The sequence below is a fragment of the Rhinoraja longicauda genome, chromosome 4 (assembly GCF_053455715.1).
Source record: "Rhinoraja longicauda isolate Sanriku21f chromosome 4, sRhiLon1.1, whole genome shotgun sequence".
Lineage (NCBI taxonomy): Eukaryota > Metazoa > Chordata > Chondrichthyes > Rajiformes > Arhynchobatidae > Rhinoraja > Rhinoraja longicauda.
The window spans coordinates 20,274,687-20,299,497 of NC_135956.1; the positions used below are offsets into that span (position 1 = coordinate 20,274,687).

The 24,811-nt window shown below is 45.5% G+C and overlaps 1 protein-coding gene across 1 annotated transcript in view; it reads left to right on the plus strand.

The window, feature by feature from the left end:
- Nucleotides 1-1,413: 1,413 nt before the first annotated feature.
- The window catches only part of kcnk9 (potassium channel, subfamily K, member 9), a 74,661-nt gene continuing 51,263 nt past the window's right edge, over nucleotides 1,414-24,811 (plus strand). Inside the window, exon 1 of the mRNA XM_078398514.1 lies at nucleotides 1,414-2,528. Coding sequence (XP_078254640.1) covers nucleotides 1,979-2,528 — 550 coding nt within the window. The 5' untranslated portion in view covers nucleotides 1,414-1,978. The remainder of the gene's footprint in view (nucleotides 2,529-24,811) is intronic.

A 24,811-nucleotide genomic window follows, 5' to 3' on the forward strand; every position in this document is an offset into this window, starting at 1 on the left:
AGTTTGTGTTTCTTCCCCTTCTGCCAATGATGCGAGGAAATCAAACCCCGCCCCAGAGCCCGGTCTGGCGCTGCTGTGAAGGACCGTGGCCAGCTCAGGAACAACAACAAGAAACGTGGGTGCCCTTCTTCGCTGTTGAATATTATTAAAACAAAGCTAAACAAAGCCATCTCTTCACAACTGTGCAGTCGCATAACCCACGCCATTTTGTGCCACATTGTGTGATTCACGACTGCGATAATATAAAAATAGATCCTTATTTACATCGGGTGCATTTCCTCAAATTCTCGAATCTTTTAATCCTAATAGCGGAATAATTAAACTGCAAAGGAATATTTGGCTCGTACCAAGATTTCTCATGACTAATTTCTCTGCATGGTAGATAAATGGGCAAACTGCAAATATTTATTTGTCTTTTATATAAAAGGAATTTGCATTTTTCTCAGTCTTTCACGATATTTTGTTGATTGATTTACATTGACTACAATCGCTTCCTTATATATGTACATAATGTAAGCAAGGTGTCGAGTTCATTATTGGCATCTGAAGTTTGCTTTTGCATTATTATGTATAATATCTTGAAAGTCATTCCAAGCGCCAGTCGGTGATTTCTTTGTTGCACCCGCTGGTTTCTATATGCTTTTAGAGCACTGGGTTTATGGATTATTTGGACGGGCGTTTACTTGGTAGATGATGTTAGGTTGAATTTATTTCCAATTATTTATTGAAAAGGATCGCCGTTTACATTGCTTGGTCCTGGAGTTCGGTTTTAGCTGTCCATCAGATGAATTAATACGATTGTAAATAGAAATCACACTGTTCAATGAGATAGCAGTTGGATGGGGCTACCGAGAATAACACCGGTTTCCACGAAGTTAGATTCAAACCGGTCCAATAGCGCCTGTCCTGTGGAAAGGACATCATCAGATTGTACCTGGTAATCAGAATACTCCGTGTAACAACGAACTGTGTGTAATAGTGACTACGTTTCAAGGGAGGGCTTTCCGCAGTACAGGAGAAAAGTCAGAAAGAGACGGGACACCATGAGCGGATTAAATATATATTGACAGCGAAGTGGACAGAACCCTACTTATTCCTAGCTAGTCACGAAATGCTGGAGTAACTCAACGGGACAGGCATAATCTCTGGAGAGAAGGAATGGGTGACGTTTTGGGTCGAGGGAAGGGTCTCGACCCGAAACGTCACCCATTCCTTCCCTCCAGAGATGCTGCCTGTCCCGCTGAGTTACTCCAGCTTTTTGTGTGTCTACATTCGATATAAACCAGCATCTGCAGTTCTTTCCTACCTACTTATTCCTAGTCGTGATTAAAATGTAGATGTTGCCGGGATTAAGCTGGCCCGGGTGATACTGAAACCGAGCTGGTTCTGCAGGAGTCTGTGTGAGACCGGGAGTGTGAGGGTGAGGGTTGGGCCAGGAGAGGTTACAGAAGTTTGTCGCGACACGATAGGGCATGTCTTTAAGTAAAGCCTCCGCAGGTGGTCCCCCACCCGCCACATCCCCGCCTCTTTCACCCGTCCTCATCCGCCTTTAATCCCCCGTTGGCAGGTTGCTTCATTCCCGCCTTTCGTGCATCAGGGTCCAAATATGGAGATGACATCAGTTAGGCTCCGAAATCCACCCATTAACAACACAATGAAAATACCTGCCCTTGAGATTAATAACTAGACAAAGGCACCCTGGTGGTTAAGAGGCCACTGGGTGTGGTTAGAGGGGAGGGGGGCTCGGGGAGAGGGAGGTAGCCTCTCCTGTAATCACATCTAGTCCAACTTGGTGGGCATCCATCAGGAATCCGCCAAACTCACTCGCTCCATCCCCCGCCCGGTAAAGCCCGCCCGTCTCTTTACTGTCACCAGCGGGCTTTGACGCAGATCACACGGCTCTGGAGCCCCGACCGTATCCTTTGTGAACAGATCGCTCAGCGAAAAGCATTTTCCCCCCACCCAGAGTGTTGTTTTGATGGCCCTGCGCACTGGGACGACTTGGTTTGGTCAGGTCTTGCGCAGAGTTAGGCTGCAGGGATCCTGGTCCCGGCGATCGAGCAGCTTGCTCTGCCTGTCCGCCTCCGAGAAAGCTATCGAAGAGGACCAGTACGTATCGGATAACTTGAGCAGTCGCTGCCGGGATCCTGGCTGCTGTAACCGGGCTTTCTCGGTGGACCTCAGCCGTTTGGAGAATAGAAGGGGGAGCGGACATGAGCCGCTCAAACGCCGTTTTTTGGAGGCCATGAAGCGGCAGAACGTGCGAACTCTATCCTTGATCATCTGCACGTTCACTTATCTGCTGGTTGGAGCCGCTGTCTTCGATGCCCTCGAGTCCGAGTTCGAAATGGAACAGGGTGGGAAGCTGAAGGAACAGCAGATCGGACTCAAGGGCAAGTACAACATCAGCGATGAAGACTACAAGCAATTGGAGGTGATCATCATGCAAGCGGAGCCGCACAGAGCCGGGGTTCAGTGGAAATTCGCCGGCTCCTTTTATTTTGCTATCACGGTGATCACAACTATTGGTAAGTGCTGACTAGATCTACTTCAAACAGACACGGTTCACGCACACACTCGGGCAAGCTAATCTCTATGGTGGCTGGGTGCTGAAAGAACAGCGACAGGCGGGAAATAAAACCTTCAAAACCTATGTACCTGGCTGGGTTAACTAACTAACCTCTTTGAGGGCGACAAGAGATGTCTACTAATAGGAAGAGATGTTTTTGTTTAGTATCTGTTTGATAGTAGATTAAAAAAACAATCAGAGAATTGAAAGTCTGCCTTGCTAGCTGAAGTTTATAAACTCGTTATTCCATATCTAAACTCAAAAAATAGTTTATTAACCTTCTCCCCGGATGACAGTGCGCCGATTGCAATTATAAAATGACATTTTCGTGCGTGTTTTTCTATCTGTAACTTGCTGTAGTTGAATACAGTCTCAACTAAAGACGCCAGCGATACTCGCGACTCCATTTATCCAGCCAGGCACTCTGACTTTCAGCTCCCTGAGTACTGTACGTGGACTGCTTGAAATGAGATCATGTCTGTTTCCCATCATTGGGACTGTAAGCGCACTTAGACCACGGCCAATCTCTGTGTGTGAGATTCGTGCGGTGCCCAGGAAATCGGTTCAAAACGCAGCGGCACTCGAGTAGGTTTCAGCCTAAACCGAACTTGTACCCTGTTGCATGTAGAGTACCAAAACCACCTTGTAGGACCGAACGCAACAGGAGACTTTGGAGAGTGTACATAATAAATATCCCCCAAAGTGTCTAGGAAGTGTAAGGAGGGGAGACCACATGGAGTGAGGGCTGTGTAGAAGAAAGAGACAATCGTTTGAAATATCACCCCCCCCCCCCCCCCTTCCCTTCTCCTCACTTTGGGACGCTAAGTCTCAAAATGTCTGAAATGACAGGCAGGAACGGAATGGAAATGCTTTCAAAAAATACCCGCAATGTGAGCAAAACCGATGCAATAAAATAATACTGCTTCGCGCCTGAGTGCAGTGCAGCAAACGCGGAAGATGACGTGCTGTGTTAAGGGGACGGTGGGGTGGGGGGTAAACATTACAAAATGGGAGGACATTCAACGAGGTGCGCAACATAGTTTTTAACTAATACGAACGTGGCAGTTTGTGGGAAACGACTGAGACTTTAAAAACTTCCATCAGTTGCCGATAGGCATGCATGAGAAAGATATTAAGCACCAAGGATTTTGTTTTCAGTTGAACTGTGGGTTTTTGGAGGGGGGGGGGGGGGGGGGTTGAGAGAAGATCACTGTTATTGGCGACGTTTGCCAAAACGCTGTCCTGCAATGGGGAACCCAGTGTACCACTGCACCAAAAGGTAGATATGGTTGGCGCTGCAGTAATGTGGCCCCCGCCGCCGAGGATCATCAACTTCTCATTCCTTCAATACCAAACAATAATGATGTAATTTTGCTAAAAATGCGCAACAGCGGGAGAGGGGAGGGGGGGGGGAGGGGGGGAGGAGGGGGGAGGTAAATCATCCAAGTTCTCATGCTAAGCACGAAAGAGGTCCTAACTTCTGCGAGGTAGTCAGCTGCTTTGCAACATAAATCCGTAAACTCGCCCGAGAGTGGAGTTAATTTGACCACGTGCCAATGCCAACCGCACCTTGCGCTGCACTCATTACCGGCTGGTTTACTTTACACACATCCTTGGCCACCATGAACATCCATATCTTTGCCCACCCCCGCCCCTTCTCCCCATATATTTCAGACAACAGTGCAGAAAGCGCCGTGGCATATTTTACCTGCTAGCTCCAACTTGTTGTTTTAAATATTTATAACTCCTAGAATGTTTTTGGGGGTGACATTTAAAGGTGAAATTACTACGTGATTTCCAGCTGACAAAGTCCTGCTGGAATCTGTTTTTTTTAAAAAACGGTGCCGGCTGCAGTTTGTAAGCTCATGGTCTTCTTCTTATTTCAAACTGTCAAGAGTTGACATTTCCAATACGCCTACCTGTCACTCGATCCACGGCTCTTTTCCTGATTTAACCGCTTTAAATGTTTCCACCAACGCTACTTATCTAATTACCGACAAGTGCAGAATCAGAAGCGCATTCAAGGTAGGATCACAACAGAGTATCAGAACTCGCTGTGGGATTCCCACGAATACTCAAGAGGAGATATATTACAAGAGGTTTCTCAAATCCTCCTGAAGGGTCTCAGTCGCGAGTCAACATAGCCGGGAATACATTCTCCCTGAGGATTAGATGGCTGTAATAGCCGTACATTATTGCCCCCTATTTGTATATCAAAAATACAATGCAGTCGATATTTTTGAAATCTATTATACACATAAATGCCAGCACTGTGCGCGATACAGCGTTCGCTATCTCCGCATTCAACATGTAGAAGCCAGTCCGTTTCAGAAGTTTCATAGAAATGACTGAGTTTTAAAAGTCGTATTCAAAGAGAATAAAGTCGGGACATAATAAGGATGGTCATCGCCTAGATTGGAGTAGCTAACGCAAATGGTTTGAGTTAAGGATTACAGAACAATCTTTTGGTTTTAAAGTTAATGGAAGTGCACGGTAGCGCCCCCGTTAGGGAACATTCACAATATCACACTCACTTCCCCGTCTCTGCTCTTTTTAATTGAACTTTGGTTAAATCTGAATTTGACTAAAGTTAAAGAAACTTTAATTTCCTTGCGTGTGACACGCCTCCCTCTTAAAGTAAAATCTTTCAACTGTCGGGGTTTTGTTATTAATCTCAAATCTCAGATCCGTAGCTAATTCGACATATCTTGTCCTCTACACGATATATTGACACTGGAGACGACGATGGGCTGGAGATGAGGGGAGTTATGTTGAAAGACGAGTACATAATGCATCCGCCAAAACACGTATTGCAGTATTTTACTCGGTTGGCAAATGTAGATGTGTGTTCCTCTTTATGGAAGAAACGGGCAGCAAAAAAAAAGGCGGGACAGCGACCTTATTTTGCAGAAAGATACTTGTACTTCCTCTCATGCAATGTACTGCATTCGCTGTTCGACATGCGGTTTCCTCTGCATTGGAGAAAACAACAGTACATTAGCTGGCTGCTCTGTAACACGCCTCCGTTCAGTCCACAACTGCGAGACTGAACCTGCCTCTTCAGCTACCTATCATGCTGACTTCACTAGCTTTCAAGCCCACACTGTTCCAAGGAAGACCGTCATAAGAAAACGGAAGAAAATCTCATCCCTTGACAGGAGGATTTGAGAAACCTCTTGTAATATATCTCCTCTTGAGTATTCGTGGGAATCCCACAGCGAGTTCTGATACTCTGTTGTGATCCTACCTTGAATGCGCTTCTGAAAGCTCTCTTTCGACTCAACGTTGAATTCCGATAACTTACCTTTCCAGTTTATATCAGAGTTGGCCATTGCCAATGAAGGATCATCAACGTGTAACATCAGCCCGATCTCCACAGACCACCATGCCACATTTTCTGTTTTAATTCGGATTTCCAGCATCTGCAGTAATGTGTATCTCATAGATCCAGAACGGATCTTCTTTTCCCCTTCCTTTTTTACTCGCCACCTTCTAGATGCTCTTGCCCAGAGGAGGGGGGGTCGTGAACCAGAGGACATGGGTTTAAGATGAGAGGGGAACCGAGGGGTAACTTTTTTCTCGCAAAGGTAGTATAGGTGCATGGAACAAGCTGCCGGAGGAGGTAGTTGAGACGGGGACTAAATGCAACGTTTAAGAAACATGTAGAAAGGTACATGGATAGGACAGATTTAGATGAATATTGGCCAAATGCAGGCAGGTGGGACTGGTGTAGATGGGACATATTGGCCGATGTGGGCAAGTTTGGCCGAAGGGCCTGTTTCCACACTGTGAGACTAGAAGACTCGATACTACTCCGGAGAGATGAGCTGGGATTAACAAGCTTTCGCCATCCTTTCTCAGTCAGTGGTACCACTAATCGCGCCACTCTGACCCAGGATTTTGAACCTGGTTCTCTTCCCATTCAATTCACCAGATGCATTTATTGAGCAAAATGGGCGCAATTAGCAAGTGAGAGTAGCGTTCCAGGATAACCATTTGACGTTCAGTTGGCAGTTTTCTTACGGAGATAGATAACTATCCGCTCAAGAGGGAAGAGAAGTAACAAGATGCACAAGGACCATTAAGGGCGGGGGGACGGAAGACGACGACGACCACCACGTTTCATTAGTGTATAAGGTGCGGAGTAACTTTTCTTTTACACAGAGGGCGGTTAGTGCCTGGATCGCGTCGCCAGGGTTCGTGGTTGAAGCAGATACGGCAGTGGCAATTAAGAGGCTGTTGGGTAGGAGGGATATGGATTGTATTGCAGGCAGATAAGAGATTGTCTTAGCATCATGTTCGGCACGGACATTGTGGGCCGAAGGGCCTGCTCTTGTGCTATACCTGTACTATGTTCCACACACACACACCGTCGGTGTAAGAAGCATCTCTGAAAATCAGTGTGAAGTAGTCGGTGTAGTTCTTATTCGGGAGATTATTTGGAAGTTAGAGAATCATTTTGCATTGATTTTGCAATGGATATCTTACAAAGTCGCGGAATAAGAGGTTGGCGGGCGGCAATGAAGATTAATTTGGTGAAATTCGCCATGGTGGCGAGAAGGCCGGAACTTACAGGTGACAGCGACGTGCATCTATGTCCTCATGGGGAGATCGCAGAGCACAGGATGGAGAAACCAGCCTCTAATCGTTTCAACCTTTGGTGCCTACATGGACAATACCTCAGGAAATGCATATACATGCGCAATTTAAGACGAGGAAGAGACAGATTAGAATCTTCTTCAATCACTTGTTAAAACGGTTGGGTGTTGGGGGGGGGGGGGAGGGGGTGCATTTCACTGCACATTTATGTGTATGTGACAAATAAATTGACTATTGACTATTGACACACTGGTGCAGCGGTAGAGTTGCTGCCTTGCAGCGCCAGAGACCCGGGTTACATCCTGACTACGTGACGTGTGTACGGAGTTCGTACGTTCTCCCTGTGACCGCGTGGGTTTTCTCCGGGTGCTCCAGTTTCCTCCCACACTCCAAAGACGAACAGGTTTGCGTGTGTAAACTGTAAATTGTCCCTAGTGTGCAGGACACTGCTTGTGGTGCGGTCTGTGGTCGGTGCGGACTCGGTGGGCCAAAGGGGCCCATTTCCACGACGTATTATCTAAAGTGTAAAGTCTAAAAGCAAATACGACCCATTATTTGGAATGCTGGGCCTGAACCAGTATCGTCCGCAGTAAATGGCTGGACCAGGGGCTGGAAAACCGGCATCCCGTTATTCATCGCCCTAGTTAGTGGTTAATACGCTCACCTTGACGACTAAAAACTTATTGTCCTTTCCCATATCCCTCAGCATCTTTACATTTTCCGGCAAAACAGGTTGAGTTTAAAAAGCGACCAGGCTTATAGGTTGGGTTTATTTCCAATTCCGTGAACCCACCGCCTCTGATAGACACAACGTGCTGGAGTAACTCCGCAGATCAGGCAGCATCTGTGGAGAAAAAGGAAAGGTGACGTTTCTGGTCGGGATCTTTCTTCAGATTCCTGGGTCGAGAGAAGGGTCTGGACCCGAAACGTCACCCATTCCTTCTCTCCAGAGATGCTGCCTGTCCCGCTGAGTTACTCCAGCACTTTGTGTCTATCTTTGGTAAACCAGCACCTGCAGTTCTTTGTTTGTTAACACTGCCGCTGTTGTGCAGATAACTTGCAGATAAGGCGAAGTTTACCGTAACTTATCCCAGAATAGCAACATAAGTTAATTCTTTAAAGACCAACTGGAGTCCTGCGTGGTTTGACTAAAAGACCCATGTCCAGGTATGTGGAATATAGTATAAGAAGATAACTGCAGATGATGGTACAAATCGAAGGTATTTATTCACAAAATGCTGTAGTAACTCAGCAGGTCAGGCAGCATCTCGGGAGAGAAGGAATGGGTGACGTTTCGGGTCGAGACCCTTCTTCAGACTGGAATATAGTATTCAGTTGATTCCACTCCCGAGTGGTTTAAGAGACCAGGTCCACGTCAGTGCAGTCAGAAGACTCGGTTTGTCGTTACACTTTGGGTCAGATCTTCCATTTCCTTTTGGTCGATTAGCTTCTTGCGGTAAAACGCGAAGTGCTGGAAGAACTCAGCTGGCCGGGCGACATGTGTGGAGGAAATGGACAGGCGATAAGTAACCTGGATAGGTTACGGCAAAGATAGGCACAAAGTGCTGGAGTAACTCAGCGGGACAAAGATCTTATCGAAACGTATAAGATTATTAAGGGGTTGGACACGTTAGAGGCAGGAAACATGTTCCCAATGTTGGGGGAGTCCAGAACCAAGGGCCACAGTTTAAGAATAAGGGGTAGGCCAATTAGAACTGAGATGAGGAAAAACTTTTTCAGTCAGAGAGTTGTAAATCTGTGGAATTCTCTGCCTCAGAAGGCAGTGGAGGCCAATTCTCTGAATGCATTCAAGAGAGAGCTGGATAGAGCTCTTAAGGATAGCGGAGTCAGGGGGTATGGGGAGAAGGCAGGGACGGGGTACTGATTGAGGGTGATCAGCCATGATCACATTGAATGGCGGTGCTGGCTCGAAGGGCCGAATGGCCTCCTCCTGCACCTATTGTCTATTGTCTATTGACAGGCAGCATCTCTGGAGAGAAGGAATGGGTGACGTTTCAGGCCGGGACCATTCCTGTCCCTCTTTAGGTTGTTTCCCGAGGGAACGGAGGGAGGGAAACCCTGCAACGAAACGATAAAACACGCAGCGGTCAAGTAGAAGCCTGGAGTCAGACAAGAGCTTTACATTCCTGATCCACGAACGTGTAGGATCTCCCACCTGATAAGTGAACCGTGTCTCTCTCCACAGTCGCTGCCCGACCCGCTGAGCGTTTCCAATACTTTGCTTTTGATTTCCACCATTTGCAGTACGTTTTCGCATTCCCGCAACATTTTGCAACCCCTTTGCAGTTTTCCCTGTTTATTCACACATCTTCAGTTCAGTCCAGTTTACTTTATTGTCACGTATACCGAGATACAGTGGAAAAGCTTTTCGTTGCACGCTAACCAGTCAGCAGAAAGACATTACGATTGAGCCAATGTGCAGTGGAAAGATACATGATAAGGGAATGATGTTTAGTGCAAGGTGAAGCCAGCGAAGTCCGGCTAAGCATAGTCCGAGACATAGTTCATAAGAAAACAACTGCAGATGCTGGTACAAATCGATTTATTCACAAAATGCTGGAGTAACTCGGCAGGTCAGTCTGAAGAAGGGTCTCGACCCGAAACGTCACCCACTCCAGCATTTTGTGAATAAATCAGAGGTAGATAGTCGTTCAGCACTGCTCTCGAGTTGTGGTATCAGTTGTCTGATAACACCTGGTTCCTCTTCTCTTGCATCTTTAAAAAAAATACAATTTCAGTTACAATCGTCTTCTCAAATGTATGGACTTCTCCTTAAGTCCCACTCATCATCCATCCTCCTCTCCTCTCCACCTTGCTCCGTTTTACTCTAGTCCTTTCTCCAAATCGAATCACGACCCCGGTGATTGTTTTTTCCCGCTGCAAGTCTTGTTTGTCCGGCACTATTTGCTTCAAATGCGGATTAAGAATCCATTTCTTTACCTTCTGTATCACCCCCCACCTCCCGCCCGCTGCTCACTCAACCCGTTTCATCGCCGCGTTTGATCTCAAGAGCTGGAAATCCATCTTCACAAGCCCGGGACAAAGCGTCAGATCGCACAAAGATCTGCCACAGCTTGGACATTTTTCAATCTTCTGTGGTCTGAAATCCTCCCGCCACTCCGGGGATTACTCTAAGCGGTTCATCAAAGTTGAAATATTAACAAGTTGAAATCATCCTCTTGCGCCACAGTTTTACTTACCTTAGCTCATAGTTCAACCCATCGAAGGCTCGGCGTTAATTTATTTACTTTAATACATTGGGAACGGCAAATGCATACACAAACACACACAATGAACACACCAGTGCACAGTTGTTCCTCAGGTGAGAAACCCGACTGGAGCGGACTTCATCCACACGTACACACTCAAAGCCCTTTGCTTTTCTTTGCCCTGCCCGATCTCCTTCCCACCCCATCCCCTTTCTCTCCCTTCCCTTTCCCCCTTCCCTTTTCCCCTCTCCCTTCCCCTTCCACACCCCCTTCCTCGCATCCTCCCTTCCACACCCCCTTTCCTCCCTTCCCATTCCCATTCCCCCTCTCCCAACCCCTGTCCCCTCCCTTCCCCTTCCCCATTCCCCCTCTCCCAACCCCTTCCCCCTTGCCCCCTCCCGCTTGCCCCCTCCCCTTCCCTTTTCCTGTCCCCTTTCCCCTTCCCTTTCCACGTCCCCCTCTCCTTCCCCTCCCCGTTCCCCCTCCCCATTCCCCCTTCACCCCTTTCCTTCCCCTTCCCTCCTCCCCTTCTCTGTCTCCTCACTTCATTCTTCCCCCTCCCTTTCTCCCTCTCCTCCCTTCATTCTTTCCCCTCCCCTTCTCCACTCTTCATTCTTCCCCCCTCCTTTTCTCCCTCTCCTCCCTTCATTCTTTCCCCTTCCCTTCTCCCTCTCCTCCATTATTTTCCCTTCCCTTCCTCCTTCTCCTTTCCACTTCCCCTCCGTCACCTCCCATGGCTTCCATAAATATAAATGTAGACCTTTTCACCCCTGCCACACACAATTGCCACATTATTCTTCAATTTACTATGTATACATATAAGATAATTAGGGGATTGGACACATTAGAGGCAGATAACATGTTCCCAATGTTGGGGGAGTCCAGAACAAGGGGCCACAGTTTGAGAATAAGGGGTAGGCCATTTAGAACGGAGATGAGGAAGAACTTTTTCAGTCAGAGGGTGGTGAAGGTGTGGAATTCTCTGCCTCAGAAGGCAGTGGAGGCCAGTTCGTTGGATGCTTTCAAGAGAGAGCTGGATAGAGCTCTTAAGGATAGCGGAGTGAGGGGGTATGGGGAGAAGGCAGGAACGGGGTACTGATTGATAGTGATCAGCCATGATCGCATTGAATGGCGGTGCTGGCTCGAAGGGCTGAATGGCCTACTCCTGCACCTATTGTCTATTGTCTATTGTCTATTGTCTATTGTCTAATTGCTGGCTGGTTGCCAGATTTTGCTGATAACATCCCTCTTTTCTAAAACCTCAATAAACAAAAGTCTTTTTTTAGATCAGAGAGGGTGGGCTTAACTGGGAAGCCAATTGGCCTTATTTACTACGTCACTACAGAGGACATTTAATAATCAAGCTCTTCAGTGCATTTGGAGTCACAGGCTGGATTGACAGGCTGAGAATGGTAGATTTCTTTCCCTGGAGCTTATCAGTGAACTTTTTTTTCTTTTCTGCACAGCGTTTATCCTGGCTGTTTAATGTCTCGCATTACTGAAAGTGCCATTTCACTCTGAAGCTGTTGAATATTTGGATTTGAATTCTCATTTGAAACTCAAATCTCCAGGTAAATAGCCCTTTGGACATTGGTTCAGTAACTTAACTGGTATGCAACCATACTGACGATGGGTCTGATGAAGAGTCTAATTCCAAAATGTTACCTATCCATGTTCTCCAGAGATGCTGCCTGACCCACTGAGTTACTCCAGCACTTTGTGTTCCCTTGTGTATTAACCATCATCAACATACTGAACGCAGTTCTTATATCAACTTGTCTTTGTAATGAGTTAATTCAGAATGTTTAGTTCAATGATTATTCAAGCATTCTTCATAGTTCATAAATGATAGGAGCAGAATGAGGTCATTTGGCCCATCACGTCTATTCAATCATGGCTGATCTATCTCTCTCTCTCAACCCCATTCTCCTGCCTTCTCCCCATAACCCCTGACACCATTACTAATCAAGAATCTATCTATATTAGTTGCGTTTTACATTCAAATATCACCGAGACAAACAATGGTGGTTCTTTTAAAGATGGAAGATCTGCAGTGATTCCAATTGTTGACAATCATGTGCAGGATTAGGAAGGCTGATTGATTTCTGTCACCTTTAGAAATGGATGGATATTGAGCAAATATGAACAATCCCTTTTCTCAAAAGGAATATTGTCTTAATGGGGGGGGGGGGGGGGGAGTACGAATGTGAATGCAGGATTTCCTTGAAATGAGAGAAATCAGCATTCATACAGCAGGATTGTAAGATGCTAAAGCAAAATAAGAAAGCTAATGGCATGTTGTCCTTCATAACGAGAGGATTTAAGTATGGGAGTAAAGAGGTCCTTCTGCAGTTGTATAGGGCCCTGGTGAGACCGCATCTGGAGTATTGTGTGCAATTTTGGTCTCCTAATTTGAGGAAGGACATCCTTGCTATTGAGACAGTGCAGTGCAGCGTAGGTTCACGAGGTTAATCCCCGGGATGGCGGGACTGTCATATGAGGAAAGATTGGAAAGACTGGGCTTGTATTCACTGGAATTTAGAAGGATGAGAGGGGATCTTATAGAAACGTATAAAATTATAAAAGGACTGGACAAGCTAGATGCAGGAAAAATGTTCCCAATGTTGGGGGAGTCCAGAACCAGGGGTCACAGTCTAAGAATAAAGGGGAGGCCATTTAAAACTGTGGTGAGAAAAAAACTTTTTCACCTAGAGTTGTGAATTGTGGAATTTTCTGCCACAGAAGGCAGTGGAGGGCCAATTCACTGGATGAATTTAAAAGAGAGTTAGATAGAGCTCTGGGGGCCAGTGGAATCAAGGGATATTGGGAGAAGGCAGGTACAGGTTACTGATTGTGGATGATCAGCCATGATCACAATGAATGGTGGCGCTGGCTCGAAAGGCCAAATGGCCTCCTTCTGCACCTATTTCCTATGTTTCTATGTTTCTAAAATTAGCATTAGTATGAGTATTAGTAATTTTAGCACTTTTCATGCACCATCTTCTAATATCCTTGCTTTGACTTAAGGCGACTTTAGTGCGTATGATTGATTATTAGCTATGTGAGAATTGCTGGGTCTGTCTCCCTGCTCATACCAGGGAATCCTGATATTTGCTACAATCCCCTAACTCTTTCTCCAGTACATTGAAGACTGTATTGGTGCTGCTTCCTGCACTCATGCAGAACTCATTGATTTTATCACCTTCGTTACTAACTTCCACCCCACTCTCAAATCTAGTTGGATCATTTATGATTCTTCTCTTTCTACTGTTTTTTTGCCTCCATCTCATGAGACAAATTATCCACCAACATTTACTATTAACCCTCTGACTCCCACAGCTACCTAGATGATACTTTTTCTGGGCCCATTAATAACACTACGCACTGAAATCCCAGGCAGTGAAAGCACCACGAATGAAACATCCTTGATAAAAATGTATAGGAACACGCCAGTCCATTTATCCATTTTAATTGTTAAACATTTGAACTCGATCCCTACAAGAAGTAGCAAAATGAATCTTTAGTTTGTTTGGCAGTACCGAAAAGGACGAGCTCATATTTAATTTGGTGATCAACACACTTTTATCCTCTATTCAACATGATGTTCTGACCTTTCCAGGCATTGCAGAAGTCAAAGAAGTCACCCTTGTTTCCTTCCGTGAGGGAGTTAGATGATAATATATTTGTACCGTCGCAGTAACACGTTACTCCACTGTGTAGTTCAACAAGATCATTGAATTTCTGATCTCATCTCTGCTGCTGCAGGGAGAATTACTGACCTACTCAAAACAACATGGTAGAGAGGGCTTAGGTTTCTGTACACTTGCCATGAAGAATAGAAGGGAAGAAGTATTAGTACGTGGTCCTCCAAGCAGTCCTGCGGCAGAAGTTAATGATTAATGACTCAGCAATCTTTGTTCAGTAACTTGTTACAATTTAATGACGCCAAACAGTGGAATACACAAATTTCCTCAACAGTGTGCGGCAAAATTATTTATTTTTAAAGGAAGTTTGGTTTTTTTCCGCTTGAAGCATTAATACCCATTCATAGAAGTTTTTTTTCAATGTTAATGTGTGACTGCAAAAGCTTGCAGTGTTAGATTATTTGCATAATAAGACCTGGTATTCATTTAAAGGCACACAGTTTACCGTGTATATTCAACATATAGAATGAATGAAGTACCATTTATTTACAAGCCAAATAAATGTGAAATTGCCCTAGTTTTGGTTATCCCTTTGTCGGCTACATGGAACAGTGTCTGCTCCAAGATCTCTTTGCTACCATTCCCTAAGTCTTTCTCCAGTACATTGAAGCCTGCATTGGTGCTGCTTCCTGCACTCATGCAGAACTCATTGATTTTATCACCTTTGCTACTAACTTCCACCCCATCTCTCAAATTTAGTTGGATCATTTCTGACCTCTTTCTACTGTTTTTTGCGTCCATCTCATGAGACAAACTATCCACGGCTACCTAGACAACATCCTGCCTCTAATAAGGATGCTATCCTTTTCACCCATTTTCTCCATCTCTACTGCATCTTTTCTTATGATGACACTTCCATTCCATGACATCTGAAACATCCTCCTTTTTCAAAGACATTTGCTTCACATGGCTTCATATTTAATCAATTTCTGAGACCTGATTTCCCCTTCTCCCCCTCTCCCCCTCTCTCCCTCTCCCCCTCTCTCCCTCTCTCCCTCTCCCCCTCTCTCCCTCTCTCCCTCTCCCCCTCTCTCCCTCTCTCCCTCTCTCCCTCTCCCCCTCTCCCCCTCTCCCCTTCTCCCCCTCTCCCCCTCTCTCCCTCTCTCCCTCTCCCCCTCTCCCCCTCTCCCCCTCTCCCCCTCTCCCCCTCACTCCCTCTCCCCCTCAATCCCTCTCTCCCTCATTCCCTCTCCCTCTCTCCCCCTCCCGCTCTCTCCCTTCCCCCCCTATTTTTGTTTTCCTTCCCATAACCCATTCTTCCCCCCATCAGGCTTTTTCAGGTCCTTCCTCTTCTTGGTTCCATTCACCCACTACGAACACATTTCACCTCCTGGCTTCCCCCATCTTCCCCATCTGGTTCTGGTTCCATCTGCCCATCACCTCTCCCCTAATAATTCCCATTAGATTCCTGCACTGGTAGCCTTGGCATTCTTGTTGATCACCCACCCAGCTGTCTTCACCTTCAGCCTTTGCCCCTTCCCCTGACCTGGCTCCATCAGCCTTTCTTTAGTCTGCCTTCATCTACTTACTCCTGTCTCCTCCCCCCTCCTCCTTCCAGCTTGACTTGCTTATCGTCATCCACCCTTCCTCAGTCCACCCACTGACCCTGGTCTCTCCTCTTTATACGGCTTATCCTCCCTCTCCACCTGTGGTCGTGAAACAAGGTTTCAATCAAAACAATCAAAAATTCCTCCCCTCACTCCCCACTCCAAAGATGCTGCTTGACCCACCGAGTTCTTCCAGTGAAATGGAAAAACAAGAGACTGCAGATGCAGGATTTTGGAGCAAAAAAAACAAACTGCTGAAAGAACTCAACGGGTGAGGCAGCATCTCAGGATGGAAATGAACAGACAGCAACTCAGGTCAGGACCCTTCTTCAGACAGTTTTTCTAGCAAATTGTTTGTTGCTCGAGATTCCAGCATCAGTGGTCTCTCGCGTCTCTGTGAAATATCCATAATTTATAAAGCAATTGTTTTGCTGAAAATACTTGGGTAAATCTTAGAAGGGAGTTTAAACATGTTATTTTGTCCTTTCACTCATGTAAAATATGAACCGGGAAAGTCAGTTTGTTTGGAGAATACTTAAAGTCCTCTTGCAGAGAAAGCAATGAAAACTGATTTTTATTTCATAAAGAATATTGTTGCATGATTATTAGATTTTGGAGGCAGTGTGAAACTGCTTGGAGATCATATCTTTTTAAACACAGACAAGTAGCGTAAGAACTCTAGAAGATTTTCTAAAAGTGCACATAATGTTTCACTATTACTCTTGTGATTTATGATAAACACTGCGGCGATTTATGAATGAAAAATGTAGGAGCTTGCTCACTGTCAGTCCAGCAAGTCCCCAGCTGTGTTCCTGCCCAAGGCTCGAGATTCAGTAGCATTTCAAAATAACATTCACACCTATTTTACCAATGCACCATAACTTTAGTGGGAGATAGACACAAAAAGCTGGAGTAACTCAATGGGTCAGACAGCATCGCTGGAGAAAAGTAATAGGTGATGTTTTGGGTTGAGACCCTCATCAGAAGAAGGGTCTCGACCCAAAACGTCACCTATTCCTTTTCTCCAGAGATGATGTTTGGCCCGCTGAGTTAATCTAGCTTTTCGGGTCTATCTTCTGTTTAAACCAGCATCTGCCCATAACCTTAGTGGGACTTTCGACAGAATGCATTGCAGCAACACGGACCTAAACCTTCGCAACTACAAAACACATTGGCAACCATCATTTGCAATTTCTCCTTCAAGTTACCCAGTCTTGCAATTATATTGTCATTGATTTATCACTACTGGGTCTAAATCCTGGAACCCTGCAGAATAATGTTGTTGGGTTGCCTTTAGCAGAAGGATTACGAAGCTTCAGGAAGGAAACTCATGACTACTTTTACCTGGGCATTTAAAGATGGGCAAAATGTGTCAGCGTTGACATTGGAGATATAACAATAAAAACAACTGCACCGTGTCTTGATGAAACACAGTATTCCCCTTAAAATGGGCAATTAGGAGTTACCTTTGGCATTGCAGTAAAGCCAAATGAAATTGCCGCAGGAGCATTCACTGCCAAGTTTTCCCCTGCTCTCAGTGACTCTGCATCTTCACGTGTTCAGAAGGATAGTCTATTAAAAAAGAAAACATATCATGATTTTTATCTAAGTGTGCACAAGCAATGTTAACACTAAATTATGGTTAATTAAATTGCACCAAGTGTAATTTTGTTTTGGAATGAAGGTATATCTTATGCATGAGCAGAAAATGATAATGGGTAATATCTGCTTAGCAAAGCTTTCACTTTCACTGGGGAAGATGTCATCTCCTTCATTGCTGGCTTTTGCTACTATAGCTCAACGCTCATGCCAAAAGGAACACTTCCTAAAACCAAGAGTACAAACTACTTTTCAATTAACAAATTCAATGAAGAAAATGTATTATCATTTGTGATTTGCACCATTTAAACATAGCTCTTTATACTCACAGCAAATTTGTATTTTAATTTTATTTGGTACTAGACGGGCGTGGACCCGTTGCCGGCTAGGGAGTCTCCCCCGGGGCTGTGGGCGGGCAAGGGGGGAGCGGAAAGGGGAGAGGGAACCACTCATCCCGGCCCCGGGCGGCCATGGTGAGCCATGGACCCGTTGGGTGCAAACCTCTCCTGCAGCGGCAGTGCGATGACGACAGCCATCTTCTTTGACCCTCTGCCGCCATGCTGCACTAAGGGAGGAAGGTCAGGAGCGGGGCACGCCGGGACGGGTGCCGGGACGGGTGCCGGGACGGGTGCCGGGACGGGTGCCGGGACGGGTGCCGGTCCTCCCGACGGGGGGGGGGGGGGGGAGCGCATTTATTAAAGTTTATTAAATTAATTGCTTTTAAAATGGAAGAAAACTTGAAGAATCGAGACTGCGGGTGAATAGGGTGGGCATGAAATTGTTGTGCTGTCATGTGCCGTTTTGGCTGTATTCCGGGTACGTACAAAGAATCAAATAGACAAACAAACAGACAAGATGAGAGTTTTAGTAATATATAGATTTGAAATAGAATGAATTTGGAAAACTGAACTCTTTATATAACAGATGAGTGCACGTGTGTTTTGACTCATGCATGAATAAAGTGATAATGCAAATATTATATTTTGCTTTTCCATATATTTTTATTTACATGTTATGTTGAATTTGGGCAATTCCATAAATGCTGTTTACTTGTACAGAAATAGTATATAAGGACAGATGAGAATGGCTGCAAAACCAAAAGATCACTGTAATGTAGCCCTTTTTTTAGTTTAGTTATTTTAGGGGTACAGTGCGGAAATAGGCCCTTCGGCCCACCGAGTCCATGCTGACCAGCTATCCCCGCACACTAACACTATCCTACACACAATAGGGACAACTTACATTTACAGCAAGCCAATGAACCTACAAACTTGTATGAGTGTCGGAGGAAACCAGAGCACCTGGAGAAAACCCAAGCTGGTCACGGAGAAAACGTACAAACTCCGTACAGACAGCACCAGTAGTCGGGATTGAACCCGGGTCTCCGGCGCTGCAAGCGCTGTAAGGCCACAGCTCTACCATGCGCTACCATGCCCTCCTTATTGCAGCCCTTTGCATTTGAAAATATTATAGCATTATAATGAAATACACCCATATTTACATGGTGGAGTATGAAAGGAAACACAAAACAACAGCCCAGTATTGAGGGTCTCCACGCAATACATCACCCATTCCTTTTCCCCGGAGGTGCTGCCTGCCTGCCCCGCTGAGTCACTCCAGCATTTTGTGTTTATCTTCGAGCCAGTATTGAAGTTGGTATAAATTTACCTTTAGTCCCAATGCAGAGTTTGCACCTGAAACGTCGCATTTCCTTTCATGCACGGTTGCTGCTCAAACCACTGTATTCCTCCATCAGTTTGATTTTTCCTCCAGTATCTGCAGTCTCTTGTGTCTCCACATAATTTACCTTTCCTGAATTAGCTGGTGGCAACTTGCTCCCTGCTGACACCCTAAGTGGTGTAACTCAGGCAGGGCTGTCCTGTGAAACCAAGTCCCACCTATAAGTTTGCTTTTTCTCCCTCTGTCTGAGTGCCTTTTAACCCTGGTACTTTAATTTCCTTCCTACACACTGGGGACAATTTACAATTACGCTAAGCCAATTAACCAACAAACCTGTACATCTTTGGTATAGGAAGGAATTGCAGATGCTCGTTTAAACCGGAGATAGACACAAAAGCTGGAGTAACTCAGCGGGACAGATAGCAACTCTGGAGAGAAGGAATGGATGATGTTTCGGGTCGAGACCGAAGGGTTACTCCGAAGGGTCCCACTGAGTTACTCCAGCTTCTTGTGTTGGAAAATAACTGCAGGTGCTGGTACAAATCGAAGGTATCACAAAATTCTGGAGTGACTCAGCAGGTCAGGCAGCATCTCTGGGGAGAAGGAATGGGTGACGTTTCGGGTCGAGACCCTTCTTCAGACTGAAGAAGGGTCTCGACCCGAAACGTCACCCATTCCTTCTCTCCAGAGATGCTGCCTGACCTGCTGAGTTACTCCAGCATTTTGTGATACCAGCTTTTTTTGTACATCTTTGGAGTGTGGGAGGAAACTGGAGATCCCGGAGAAAACCCACACAGGTCACAGGGGATCGTACAAACTCTGTACGGAGAGCAGCCACAGTCAGAATCAAACCCATGATGCCAAGTTAAACTCATCTAAAAGCATGAAACACTTCACGAATATGCGACAGGCCACGCAAATCTCTGCATCGTTCAAATTACAGGAAGACTTTAACAAACATGTACAATGAGATCATAATTAGCACATGAAGTTCCACATAGGTAAATGTGGATTCGTACATTTTGGTAGATGTAGTATAGAGGTCACCTCCTACATGAATGGGAAGTGTCAAGGTGGAGTAGTGGGGTCTCAAGAGTAGAAATTCACTAATAACTAATAGTTGTATTAAAGGTTTCCACAGGGATAAAAGGAAAGGAACCCAAGCAGAGAGATAGAATTATCTTGAGATAAGAAGGATGAGGAGTGATCTAGACAAAATCTGTATAATTATAATGATGAAACGAATATTTAGTGCAGAGAAAATGTTTGAACTTGTTGAGGAGAGCATATATTGTTGGGGAGGGGCTGCGCAGTATCGGAGCAGTAGAGTTGTTGCCTTACAGCGCCAGAGACCCGGGTTCGATCCTGACTATGGGTACTCTCTGTACGGAGTTTGTACGGTCTCCCTGTGACTGCATGGGTTGTCTGCCACATTCCAAAGACGTGCAGGTTTGTAGGTAAATTGACTTCTGTAAAATGCCCCTTATGTGTAGGATGCGAAACTGGGATAACATAGAACTAGTGCACAGGTGATCATTGGTCGGCGTAGACTCAGTGGGTTGCAGGGCCTTTTTTCCAGGCTGTAACTCTAAACCAGAGGCTACCATTCTAAGGTAGAAGAAATCCAATTGGGAATACAGCAAAGAAACTTCACTAATCAAATAGTGGTGTGAAAGTCCAGAAATAGACCACGGGATGGGGGGGATGGATTATGTGCGAGCAGAGGGGAGTTATAGACAATAGACAATAGGTGCAGGAGTAGGCCATTCGGCCCTTCGAGCCAGCACCACCATTCAATGTGATCATGGCTGATCATTCTCAATCAGTACCCCGTTCCTGCCTTCTCCCCATACCCCCTGACTCCGCTATCCTTAAGAGTTCTATCTAGATGTAATGTGCAAGAAGGAACAGCAGATGCTGGTTTAAACCGAAGATAGACACAAAATGCTGGAGTATCTCAGCGGGACAGGCAGCATCTCTGGAGAGAAGGAATGGGTGACTTGATGTCATGTTCGGTGCAGACATTGTGGGCAGAAGAACCTGTTCCTGAGGTGTGCTGTTCTATGATGTTCTATGCAAAATGGAACACGATACCACAGGGAGTAATTGAGGCAAATAGCACTCGTGCTATTAAGGGGAAAGCTGACACAAAAGGAAAAAAGGAATATTAGTTCAAGTGCTGAAAGATTTAAGTGAGTACAGAAAAAAGGAGGCTTGAGTGGAGCCTAAACATTGACGATGACTAATTCAGACAAATAGCCCATTTATACGCTGTTTATGGTGTGTAATTCGTGTAGAATTACAAATTTTGTGCTCTATTTCTTGACTTCACAGGATATCCAAATTACTGCACATTGGGAAGTTGCCAGCACAGTGACATTGATACCTAAACTTGAAATGCTGGCCTTTTGGTACAGAATCTCTGATATTTCCCAACAGGTACCAGCCCAGATTCAGTTGGTGATGGTGTTTTTAAAATTTCCTTAACATTTTTCCAATCATGATTCACTTTATGATAGATGCTGAGTTTCCTAAATTTATCCATACAAACAACCACCTTGTTGTCTAACCTGTTTAAATATTGGCCCAGAATTTGCTGAAAAAAAATGTAGATTGTCTGCAAGTCTGCCAATGTTATTAATGTTGAAATCATTTAGCAGCTTGTGGCAAGGTAGAAGAATGCAGAGAATTTCAAATCCTCCATAGTTGGTGAACAAGTTGCACTGATTTATCATTGCTTGCAAGTCATAAGATTGCGTATGACTGGAGCTGGCTAAAGCTGGGCCACTGAGGTGGTTTTAATATTTGTGGATGGATTATTTGGTAATGAAGTCCCCAATAATGTAATTGGCATTTCTATTGGTTCAGATTCACCACCTTTCCACCTTCCATAAGAGATCTTTCCCTCTGTAACCCCCTGGTTCACTCATCCCTTCCCACTAGGGTTGTCAACTGTCCCGTATTAGCCGGGACATCCCGTTTTTTGCGCTAAATCGGTTTGTCCCGTACGGGACCGCCCTTGTTCTGTATTTGACTGCTACCAGCAGTGTTCAGGTTAATTATTAAATCTCTTTTGCGTCTCTCAACCAACCACCCTACCCCCACCGCCCCGGTTCGGTCAGAGCGCTCACAAATTCCCTGTGCACCGGCGCCCCTTAAATCTCCCGAGTGCCGGCCCTCCCCGCAGGAGCGAACACCTGGCGAATTGTCACAGTCGGTAGCAGCTCTGAGATTTTACCAACCGGCTCATCAGACCTGTTGCCGTTCGATGTTCATCTTGCCTCCGGCAAGATTCCTCACAAGTCCCTCCCTCGTCGCTTCCTCCCACGGAAAGGCTAACACGGTTCTCTTATCTTCCTGCAAAATCTCGCCGGACACCAGCCTCTTCTTCAGTCCTGAAGCTCGCCTCTTCTGTATCCAATGCACACTTTCTCTCTCTCTCTCTCTCTCTCTCTCTCTCTCTCTCTCTCTCTCTCTCTCTCTCTCTCTCTCTCTCTCTCTCTCTCTCTCTCTCTCTCTCTCTCTCTCTCTCTCTCTCTCTCTCTCTCTCTCTCTCTCTCTCTCTCTCTCTCTCTCTCTCTCTCTCTCACTCCAGTTTCAGCTCAGATACCTCACATACAGAACAGCTGACTCAATCGACCCGTATTAGGCCCGAGGGCCACTGCAGGCCCGGACAGTGTAGGCCTGGGCGGCCGCCATTGGTAGAGTGGGAGCACCTGACCGCTGGCTGGGTGAGATCACATGGGGCGTGGGGTGGTGATGTTACCTTGTCCCTTATTTGGGAGTGAGACAGTTGGCACTTCCCACCCAAACCACCCCCTCCCCAGTTACTTCCCCGTGCAACCGCAGGAGATATAACAATTAAACAGATATTTTAGACACATGCACCTCCTCTAACCTCATCTGCTGCATTCTGTATCCCCGATGTGGCCTCCTTGTCATTGGTCATACCAAGCGAAGGCTAGGCAACTTTTTTGTCGGACACACGCTCGGTCCACCAAGCCCTGTTGGGACTCCCAGTTGTTAACCATTTTGACTCTCTTTCTCATTCCCATATCACCCTTTCTGTCCTGAGCTCCCTTCATTACTAGAGTGAGGCCGCACGCAAACTGGAGGAACCCATATTCTATGGTATGTAATATATCACATTTCCCCAACCCAATGATATGAACATTGAATTCTACAATTTTAGGTAACTAATCTACAAACAACACCACCCCTTCTCAACTCTGTCATTTCCCCCCTCTCTTCCCCATGCCCCACCTGGATTCATACCCATTTCTTCCCTTCCCCTTCCCCATCCCCTTCCACCTACATTCCTTTAACTGGCTTCACTATTCGTGCCTTTTCTATCCTTCTCTCACACTTTTCGTCTTTTATCCCTGGCCGTTGTCCATCCATCTGCCTATTACAATTCCCCCTCACCTGTATCCATCTATCACTTGCCAGGCTTTGTCCGCCCCCACCACCCCACCCCTCCCACCGCACCGTAACCAGTCTGAAGAAAGGTCCTGACCTGAAACGCCACTGATCCGTGTCGTCCAGATGCTGCCTGACCCGCCGAGTTACTCCAGCACTTTGTACCTATTTCACAAACCGGCATTTGCAGTACCTTGTGATGCTGTCAAATTTTATATGGTGGAGTTTGGCTTTGTTGTGAACATGCCTCAGCTGTCTGCCTGTGCTCAGAGGGATGGAGATATCAATGCAATTTACAAATGTAGGAACATACAAGTTTTGCGACTAGGCTTGTATACACTGGAATTTAGAAGAATGAGAGGAGATCTTATCGAAACGTATAAGATTATTAAGGGGTTGGACACGTTAGAGGCAGGAAACATGTTCCCAATGTTGGGGGAGTCCAGAACAAGGGGCCACAGTTTAAGAATAAGGGGTAGGCCATTTAGAACTGAGATGAGGAAAAACGTTTTCAGTCAGAGAGTTGTGAATCTGTGGAATTCTCTGCCTCAGAAGGCAGTGGAGACCAATTCTCTGAATGCATTCAAGCGAGAGCTGGATAGAGCTCTTAAGGATAGCAGAGTTAGGGGGTATGGGGAGAAGGCAGGAACGGGGTACTGATTGAGAATGATCAGCCATGATCACATTGAATGGCGGTGCTGGCTCGAAGGGCCGAATGGCCTCCTCCTGCACCTATTGTCTATTGTCTATTGTCTATTGTGTGTGTAAAATTAATGCTTTTTCACGCACCCTTTTACCAAATCCTGTGCATTGAAAAATAGGTTAATCAAATTTAAATTCTTTCACATACTCTATTTTTCTACCTGCTACCAAGTTCACCTTGATCTACACGACCCAAAATTCTACTGCTGGATTTCATACTTGTTCCAAAATCCAATAATATCACAGACACTGACATGAGATAACGTCTGGAACTTTTTAGTCCCCACACCTAGGTATATTTAGACTGTGCACAAGGTTCACCTTCACGGTTGAAGAAAGCCTGTTAAACTTGAAGAGATGCTTTGGAAGAAGCCTTAGACTGTTGTTTAAAGTGTAATAACTAGCCAATGGTTCGGTGATGGACTCACAATTTCAATACATATAGCAAAGTACTAAAAGGCTAAGCCAAGACTATAAATTACAATAGTTACAAATCCAGCATAAATCCATGTTCCTGAAATGTAACTCCTTATTCTAAATCTTTGTGACATTGTATTCCCCTAAATAATTGCCAGAAACCGTCTTTAATGATTGCTCCAATTTACTGAGTGTTGATTCTATCCACAAAGATTAATACACAAAATGTAAAAGATGAGTGGAGCCTTGAAATATCTCAGAAACATACGTTAGTACTAACAGTATGTTTGATTCAGATATGCAGCTAATGGTAAAATATTTTAAATACTAACGTTTAAATTTCTG